The 9,596-nt window shown below is 36.2% G+C and overlaps 2 protein-coding genes across 3 annotated transcripts in view; both read right to left on the bottom strand.

Annotated features, from left to right (window-relative positions):
• Positions 1–399: 399 nt before the first annotated feature.
• Positions 400–6,615, bottom strand: LOC111434384 (trafficking protein particle complex subunit 13-like). Of its 2 annotated transcripts, none has more exons than XM_023071848.1 (12): positions 6,175–6,615; positions 5,980–6,064; positions 5,742–5,872; positions 5,558–5,660; positions 5,368–5,382; positions 4,787–4,932; positions 4,462–4,657; positions 3,212–3,286; positions 2,897–3,013; positions 2,502–2,546; positions 2,000–2,101; positions 400–925 (listed from the first exon to the last, which is right to left on the bottom strand). In XM_023071848.1, the coding sequence occupies exons 1-12, from the start codon at positions 6,456–6,458 to the stop codon at positions 905–907; spliced, it is 1,320 nt and encodes a 439-aa protein (XP_022927616.1). In that variant the 5' UTR covers positions 6,459–6,615; the 3' UTR covers positions 400–904. The 2 variants fall into 2 exon arrangements, with proteins under 2 accessions (XP_022927616.1, XP_022927617.1); XM_023071849.1 differs by lacking the exon at positions 400–925 and adding an exon at positions 1,389–1,739 and having other exon boundaries at positions 6,175–6,578.
• A 658-nt stretch (positions 6,616–7,273) lies between these two features.
• Positions 7,274–9,596, bottom strand: part of LOC111433969 (mediator of RNA polymerase II transcription subunit 16) — a 12,331-nt gene continuing 10,008 nt past the window's right edge. The window contains exons 15-17 of the mRNA XM_023071241.1: positions 9,165–9,542; positions 8,384–8,786; positions 7,274–7,768 (exon numbers count right to left, since the gene is read on the bottom strand). Of these exons, the coding sequence (XP_022927009.1) occupies positions 8,640–8,786; positions 9,165–9,542 (525 nt within the window). The 3' untranslated portion in view covers positions 7,274–7,768; positions 8,384–8,639. The remainder of the gene's footprint in view (positions 7,769–8,383; positions 8,787–9,164; positions 9,543–9,596) is intronic.

The following is a 9,596-nucleotide window of genomic DNA, read 5'->3' on the forward strand; positions in this document are numbered from 1 at the left end:
TAAAATATTTTTTTAAAAAAAATAAATTTATCCATTTGGAGTAAAAAAATTTCTTTATTGTTAAAAAAAAAAAAAAAAAATCCTCACGTTTTTCACATAAATTTAAGGTTAATTATGTGGAAATTTTTTGAATTGATATAATTGAAATTAATTTAAATAAATAAACAAATAAGCTAGAGAAAAAGAAAAAAAAAACGAACACAAAAGCAAGAATTCAGTTATAACGGATGATCTATTTTATGAGATTTCGGATTTAAGATAAAATTATAGGATAAAAATCATTTAAAGAGATGATTGCAACCCAATAATTACAACTGTGCCACGGAATTAAATCCTATATGGTCAACTGTCGTAATCATTGCGAAAATATAATCAATGATTGGTAAACACAAATCCATGTGCTGAATTAAGTAAAAGATTTTTATAAAAAATATAAAACAGATAATTATTTGGTATGGTACGGTACGGCTATTCGAAGCATATCCGTCCCTTCATAACAGTGAAAGGTCATTTCTGTTTTGAAGGGGTTATTTCTGTTTTTGTGAACACTATTAACACATTGTTATATAATCATTTCCCTCTTCCGTTACTCCATCGCATTTGAAAAACAAGGCCAAGGAGGGGTCCATATTGCTACCCAGTTGCTTCCTTCTGCCCTGAAGGACAAACCATTTTTGCAATAATCTAACAAAAGAATGAGAATGGAGTACCGTAGGCATCTAATAAGAGCGTCTCTATCAAGCGTATGCTTGAGAACGAGTGTCGGGCTTGATCGTTGGTTCCATGAGGCTGCTGAATTCCAGGAATGATGCAGGTCATGGGATGTTTACATCTCAGTGTCCTAAACAATGCAGGAAGTGAAGAGTCTTGTCAAGACCAAATCAGTCGAGTCGAGACGAGACGTTCATTCCAGATCGACATAAATCTGCAGCCAAAAATGGATTTCATGAGTTTGGCAGTGAAGGTTTATACTTTATAATCTGAATAACGTTCCTCGATCAAAATGGGGAAATGAATTAGATTACAAGGTTTAATCAGAAACAGTAGAAAACCCCTCAAATATTGGGAAAACTTTCCAGCAATAGAATACCTTTCTTTCATATTTTCACATATATGAGACATCCAAGCATTAGAAAATACACAGCATTCCGGAGCATTATGTAAATTATAGTGCCGGCACAAACACTAAAATTACGTAGAGGTCCACCCTAAGAAGCAGAAATAGGGGGACAAGTCATTTCCTAAGAACAGTAAAACAAGAACAGGACCAAAAGATGTACAATAAAATGTATCATTGATAATTACTTCATATACTTTTACGCATATTATAATTGCTTTGAAATATAGTGAATTATGTGGTGAAAAAAAAGTATACATCTAACTTTAATCCTTATCAATTTGATTTAAGTAAATTTAAATGCCATAAAGTATATCTCAGCTCTTTAAGTAAGGATAAGATACTGTCAAACAGAAGAAGAAATTCAAGTGTTCCACAAAACAAAAAGTTTCTCCCCTACAGGAAAACTTGCGACTCCAAAAAAGAACCATCACTATTGAGGTTAATCAAGTGAAATTATCTATTTTCGTTTATATAGTTTCAAAACCTTTTTGTTTTCTTATTTTATTTACTGCAGTTCCAAATAAGAACCATCACTTTTCAATTCCTTTCTTATTTTCTCCGCACAGTAGGTTCTCCACGTGCCTTGATTGTGCCCTTAAACATCCCCTACGTGTCTCCTCTGCATGTCCAAAGTTAATAAAATGAAAAGAACACTCCAAATAATGTGCTTTAACGCGTCCAACACGGACACTAGTCGAATAGCATCCATGCTCCCTAGTTGACATCTAATCCAATTCATTCAGAGTATTTTACCAATAATAGGTATCTCTCGACGAGAGACACCTAATATAGAAACTGCAAACGTGCCCAGACAAGATCTTACATTCACATGCAAGGAAATCAAAATGCTGCTATCAAATAAATAAGAAGAATTTAAACCTCTAGATCTGGCAAAGGGTGGTCATAGGATTTCTTCTCCCTTGTGTCGAAGACTTTAATGCCTGCGATTCTCTGAACTCCGGGTTTAGTGGCAATGAGGTTCTGGTTGAACAAAAGAAGTTAAATATTGTCAATATGATGGAGATTTAATGCTTTCTACTCTATAGGACACCATTTTCAATGCATGTATTTTGTGTTTAATTCATCACGAAAGAAACAAACAAGTTGCATGCTTTAATTAGAGCTAATGCCTAATTATGATGTGCAATAGAGGATAGACAGCAACTTTTTTGGCAATATAATTTTTTAAAAAATAAAATGACGCCCAAAGAAAATATAAAGGTGGGTGTCGACTAAGCGTCATCAAAACAAGGTCCAACTCTCCAAGACGCTCACATGCATAGAATGGTACAATAAATGAAGAATTTTGTTATTTAATGAAATGCAATCACTTGCAGACTAACTCGTATCACAACCCATTATATATATTTGTTGTTCATACCAGGTGGAAATCTGTGGAACCATGTGGCTCAACTCTTGGTATGACCTGTTGAAAATTACATGCACAAAAATGAGAAACACATTTATAAAATGGATGCATAAAGTTCTAATTCAAAGTTCTGGTTTCGGCAACCTTTGAACATGCCATCCCTCACCATTCCACAGAATTAAGAAACAAATTAATTGGTTAGCATTGCAGTGCGAAAGTTCCCATATATTGAACATAAGTATCTAAACACAAGTTAAACTAGAAAAGATACTTATGTTCGTGGCAATTGGATTGGTATAGGCACACCAAACGAAATTACACCAGATTCTAATACACGAATTACCAGAAAAGATGAATTCTGATAAAAGGATTTGATACCATGATTAAGACAGGATGAGTGAACATACCATTGTCTGTAGACCATTAACCATAACAACTTTTTCCTCATCTGAACCATTTTGTGACATCCAAACCTCAAAAGGGCCCAATTCCCTCTCAATCTGTGTTGTGAGACGCATATGTAACTGGAGAAGCAATAAATCAATCAATTCCAAAATATTCTCTCTGGGAAAAGAGATTAGAAGATATGTATAATACTCAAGAGATTAAGAGGCAGAATTAATGATGGATTCCAACCTCGTTTGGAAAATGACTAAATAATTTTAATCTTATCCAACTTTTTAGATGAACTTTTAAGAACACAATAACAAAAGAGAAATTACAGTAAAAGGCCTCTCCAATCTGATAACATCTGGCATCTCAACAACATGAAGCTCAAGCTCCTTGCGAATAATGGGCTGCAAAACAACATAAATGACCAATGAGAGAAATATCGGCTAATAAAAATCAAAATCATAATAAGACATCAAATCACCCTTGAGCTCAAAAGTTCTAAGTTGATGGGTTATAAAAATTTAATTTCTTAACACTCTCCCCCTGTAGACTTAGAAATTAGCACAAAAGCCAACAAGTCAATAGGGGAGGAAATGATAAGAACATTCGAACACACGACCTCCTCCTACTTTTAACTTTGATTATGCTGAATCTAAAAACTTAAACTAATGAGTTATAAATTTAGTCAACACTTCAACAATATATTAGAGTTATAGACAGAGCCTGCTTTATTTTTAATCTAATATAAATGCCTCCCCCTTTGGGTTTATGGCACATGTTAGCTCTAGCTATAGTTTTTTGAGGAGCACAGGTCAACAAACAAACTATAAATTCTTTAAGAATTCATTTGCTGCAGTTCCACTATCTGAATCAGCTCATACTATATTAAATCATCACTGGAATCTGAATCAGCTCATACTATATTAAATCATCACTAAACTCAAAAGCTTAAGTTCAAATTAAGGTAAATTTAGTTTCTTAAATAAGGTAAAAAGTACTGATTTATAGCATTTGCAAAGCATATCATGCAAACACATTAGCTATAATAACATGTAGCTAATAGATGACATCAACATCATTTTTTTGTGCATCCATAGTTTAAAATTTCTAATCTTTTTTCTCTATACGAAAAAATTCAGTGTTCAGCCTACGCATAACTATGTTCTAAATATGATTTTATACTCAGTAAACAATCTTCCATGCACTTATCAACCATCTTTCAGGATTTATCTGAGGCATTCGACAGGGACCGCAGGGTAATAGAAGTGTAAGATCAAAGCAAGGTTTAACTGAAATAAAAAATCTTGAAATCATGTGATAAACAGGCGTCAGTAAAAATTTCAGAAGCTGCAAAACAAAAGAATCGTGTCACAATTGGAAACCATTTCCACAACTTACAGAATGGATACCAGAATTTTAACACGGTTTAAAACTTAACATTCCATAGGCAGTAGTCAATTGATAAAGCGAAGATAATTCCTCTGCAGCACGCAAGAGGTAGCTTACCAATAACCAAAAACAACAAAAATCCATAAAATTGAATTTATTTTTAAATTATTATATGATGATAAGCACTCACAGAACCCAAAATCTGTTGTGTTTGTAGCCGTCCAGGTTCACCCATATTTGTACGCCATGTTAACTGAAGTTTACCAAGAATATTACTTCCCTCAACTTTCCGAGGAGAAGAACCATGCGTTGAAAATTTCAATTGATAAAGAAAATTATGGATTCCTCCACCTGATCTGACCAATATAGGAGGCTTGAATACCTCTCTGCAGCATAAAAATTAACATAATCTTGACTATGAGGGAAAAAATAACTGACCATGACGGTAAATTCATGGCATGAATTAGCACGATTATCAATTATTTAATATCACTGAATTGACAAATGATCAATACCTTGTTGTAGATTTAAGTTCAGAGTGATGTTCATCAGCATTGATTATCACTGCATTCCAGTTTGGGGAAGGCTCAAAATCAACTTGGTCCATTAATAGATTTGATTTTGTATGGTTTTCAATGCAAGCTTCTAAGAATGTACTCTCCTGAGATAGAAACAAAACTATCATTTGATAGCTTTCACCAAGGAAGTGCTATCTTAATAGAAATTTTCAAACATGGGAAAACTGGAATCGAAAAGTACAGTAGCATCGAAAGGTACGTGGCACCACTATTAATTCTTTATACGACCAAGATCTAGAATCCAGCATAACTATAGGGTCATAGAATAGAAAACTACTGAGTAGGAGCTGAGAGTACTGTGCTATATCAACACAATTCGTCCTACAAAATATTAAAGAAGAACGAGGGTTTTCAGAGAACCAAGATAAAAAAGAATACTTTTCCGATGTAAAACAATATGCTATAATCGAATTCAAAGATTTACTATGATATATAAAAGCAATAGATATACGTCAACTACGTTAGTTATGAGGCATTTTCTAAACTTACGTTGACTGCTTTTAGTCAGCAAAACATACCTTCACAACACGGACCTGCAGATGAAGTAATTTGAAAAATATCAGATATTAATCCAGAACTAAGCAACCAAAGCCACTGAAAGCTTTCATAAAATTCATAGAAGGCGAAAAGAAAAGCGCCACTGAAGCAAAGATGTCCGTATAATAATAGTTGTGTGTCTACAATTGTAGAATCCGAAGAGCATATTACCTTTGTTCTGACCGAGAGTGGATTCGCAACCATGAACTTGAAGAACTGTGGTAGATATTTACGCTCACCATCACCATCATTGTACAATGCGGTGCAGACTAGCCTATAAGAAAGAAATAAAGCATCACTTATACGTACTTAACTAACAAGGAGATTCTCACTTAACTAACAAGGAGATTCTTACGTGTGACTTCCGAGTTCCTTCACATCGTGTTCGACGATGAAGTCGTAACGACCCCCAGCACGTATAGTTTCAACAGGGGATTTTGATGAATCCAGAAGAAGGATTCTCTGCCTCTCCGTTTGAATTTCTGCCTGTACAGAAAGCTCGTCTACCACAAATCAGCGTGGATGAAGCAGGCCAATTTCTCTAAGTTATAAAAGGAAAACACTCCTAACGCCTAAAAGGAAGGAACACCGACCTTGATAATAACGTCCCTGACTTCAAAATCGGAGCTATTATTCACACTGATATAGCTACAGAAAGTCTCGCCTAAATAAATCGCCCTGGAAGATGGTCACCATTCATGCCCCCAACAATGAACAAAAGAAAGATCCGAATAGATCAATTCATCCACAGAATGAAAGAAGAAAGGGGCAGAGAAATAGAGAAAAACCCGAAAGCTTGAGGGAGTACGAGGAGACCAGTGAGGCCCATAGCATCCGAGGAGTCATGAAGAAGGAATCTGGAACTGTAGCTGGGATCGGAGTCGGATTCGTCGGACAATTGGGCTTCAAGGAGACGAGGGAGTTGGCGAGCAGCCACAGGATCGTCAAAAATGTCCTCGCCAGCGACTAAATCGACCGGATCGAGGCGGAGAGGAGAATCAACTTGAAATGACGGCCTACAGAGCCTCATCACCCTGAAGGCCAGTGAATGCGATCCCTGAGCACCGTTCATCCTGCTTGTTCTCTGTGGAACACAGAATCGCAAAGAGAATGGGAAGTAACTGAGGTTGGCAGAAAGCCCGGCGCGAAATCTCAGCAATGGAGTTGATACCAATCCAAAAATGACGACATGTCGACCCTCCTTATGCAACTGTCAGACAATTCCCTAGTCGATTCATCGTATCCCTCAACCTTTTTTTTAGGTTAAATATATGAACCTACCGATAATTTTCACCTTAATTTTCCAAAATTTATAAATTTACCTGTAATATATTTAAATTTCTGAATAATTGGACAGATGGACCTATGTCTTTATTTTTTATTATTTTGTATATTTTAATTTCTACATTTTTTCAGTAAGATTTGAGTATTATTTATATGGAAAAAAAAAATTCAAAATAAAAAAATGAGAGCCTTTAAAAGAGAGTTCCTCTTGACATAACATTAAATCAAACTCATCGTTATCAGATATTGTCCTCTTTTGATTTTCACACCCTTATAAAATATGTTTCGTTCTCCTCTCGAACCGATGTGAGATCTCACAATCCACCCATTTCGAGACCCAACGTCCTCGTTGACACGCCAACATGTCTGACTCTAATACCATTTGTACTAGTAACCTACCGCTAGCAAATATTGTCTTCTATGTTTTTTGTTTCAAGCTTTTCCTCAAGATTTTTAAAACATGTCTGCTAGAGAGAGATTTCCACCCCTAATGTTTTGTTCTCCCTTCCGGTCAATGTGGGGTCCCACAAAAGCACTCTAAAACGCAGTTAAGTTAGATAATTAGTTAAATAATTAACAAATTACATTAAAAAAAATTACGCCAAAGCCTGCATACTACAAGCTTTTAATGAGGGATGTCATCATTCTCATGAATCATGAGGGTAGCAAGTAAATGGAGTCTTACTGTTCTGTTCAAATAATCTATGCAAAAATTCATATGTTTTGTAGTGTCTATTTCTACACAAGTCATGCTAGCCACTGTCATCCAGGTGGCGCTAATATTATCAATTATACGTACAACTGCAGCCTAAGGAGGCCTTCAGGCTTCCATCGTCTATCTCCATGCTCGACTCTTCTGAAACAACACTGGTCTACCATGTACAAAACTAAAATACTCTGCCTCAGCTACACGTCCCGCTGCCCCCACCTCCCACTCTGATAGCAATGAATCAGGTATCTACTTCCCATGAAATTAACTAATATCTTACCTTCTAAGCTGGACATTCTTCTTGTTATTGGTCACTGTACTGAGAATTTTTATGAACAAGATAATAATGGCACTCGTCAAGCTTCCCCATACGCAAGAGAAACTCCAACCTGTAATTTCAAAGAGGTATAAAATTAAAGGTGGAGAACCAAAGAGCAACGAAACTATAAGGTGCATATCTGCTACAGAGTGTATTGGCAGGAGAAAACAAATGAATGGGTAAGTCACGCACGCCTCTAATTTGTATATCAGGCACAAAACACACATAAAAGATGACACTTTCAACAGTTTCATTTATTTCCATCAAGAATTTGAAAGATAGAACAGTGAAGGAAACAGGATTCACCTATATCCATATTTCATCTCATAACCTATCAAACAAAAACGAGAGCCATAACCATTAATCCCTTAATCTGCTACTCAAATTATATTAGTAATTATGGCACATTTTCATTTAACCAATGGCATTTAGAACTGCTACTTGGTTCAAACTAATCAGGTCTTCAGTTAATGAGGCTCCCTCGGTCTCTTTTGATGTCTATTCACTAGCTACTTTCTACTTTCTAATTCCCTTTCTATTTACCATCCAGAGGTAGAAAAAAGAGTTAGAAGACGAATAGTACCCAACTTCCCGGAGGTTAATTTCAATAACAGCGTGGAAACCGGAAAGTTGAACTATTTTCCAAATTAGAAAATTCAGAGAACAGAAAATCGAATAAACATACCTTATGGTGAGATGAGCTGGCAAATGCAATGCTAAACAAGGTGAAATGCAGTTCATCCTCAAACTCGTGCAACTGTATCCCCTATCTGATGTAACCGTATTTTATCAAATGAAGCAATTTGATTGCATGAACTTAAGGAAAGGACATTTTAAAATTTTGGTCCGCAAAATTATAAATGACACAATGAACATCACTGGATGAACGTGAGTATTGCGACCCTATTGTTGAAGCCAGGGTTGTACATGACAAGGCATAACTATACTACTCGAACCCATGTTCCACCACACATTGGGCATCCATAAGCCCATCGGCTAATCCACCAAGTCTCCCTCTCGTTTTGAGTAGTATCATTAGTAGCACCAGGTGAAGCAAAGGCTGATGTCTGCCTCAAACATCTCATGCACTGCAAATCACAAAGTCGGAAGAATCACAATGAATACAACACAAAGATTAGCAACGCATAGTCTGTAGAAGTAGTCAATCCTTCTAAATTTAAAGTAATACACCATAAACATGACGCCATTTAAATCTAGAAGCATGTTGCAGCAAACTGATATTATTGCAAAATAACTCATTGGCTTCTGCTTCCTAGAGTTGAATAAATTTTAAAAATACTGACACAATTTAAGCGAAAAAAAAAATGTATCCTTTTTATTGAACTAAATATGTAGGAGATTTTGGAATGAAATTTTCTCAAAGTCTCAATACTTCAAAAGAAACGTCACTGTACTTGAATCATTGAAATAATATGAGAGAGTGACAAGGGAACTACATATCGAACCTTATACCAAACCCCTTCAAGACCAGTCTTCCAGACAGCAGTCACAACGTCTCTACGAGATCCCATTATACCTAGGTATGCTCCGAGACCAATGGACGTATTCAAGCCAAAAGCAGCATCTCTTTCAGACATCCTGCGCTTCCTAGGCCACAAACCATTAGCTCCATAATAAACATTGCAATTTTCCAATGAGTTGAGATCAAGTGGGTCTGACGAATTACTAAGCTTGGAATTATCGTCTGTGGATCCCAAATCATCTACATCAGACCAAGGCCCACCATACATATTCCGCCTGTGCCATTCTTCAGCTGGAGGGTGGAGTTCTAATTCCCGAAGCAACAGACCAGCAGCATCTGCACCTCTAGGCCGGGGCATATTCTACGCAGCCCAGACCATCAGAAGGAAAATTATTATTATCATTTGGGGGGGGGG

The sequence above is a fragment of the Cucurbita moschata genome, unplaced genomic scaffold (assembly GCF_002738365.1).
Source record: "Cucurbita moschata cultivar Rifu unplaced genomic scaffold, Cmos_1.0 Cmo_Scf00044, whole genome shotgun sequence".
NCBI lineage: Eukaryota > Viridiplantae > Streptophyta > Magnoliopsida > Cucurbitales > Cucurbitaceae > Cucurbita > Cucurbita moschata.

What these genes read in the sequence shown, in the direction of transcription:
- LOC111434384 (XM_023071849.1), bottom strand. Translation starts at nt 6,458, where the DNA reads ATGAACGGTGCTCAGGGATCGCATTCACTGGCCTTCAGGGTGATGAGG. An exon ending in GATTGGAGAGGCCTTTTACT is followed by an intron (nt 3,014 to 3,211) that starts GTAATTTCTCTT and finishes TTGCTTCTCCAG; the next exon opens with TTACATATGCGTCTCACAAC. An exon ending in ACCCTTTGCCAGATCTAGAG is followed by an intron (nt 1,740 to 1,999) that starts GTTTAAATTCTT and finishes TTGGACATGCAG; the next exon opens with AGGAGACACGTAGGGGATGT.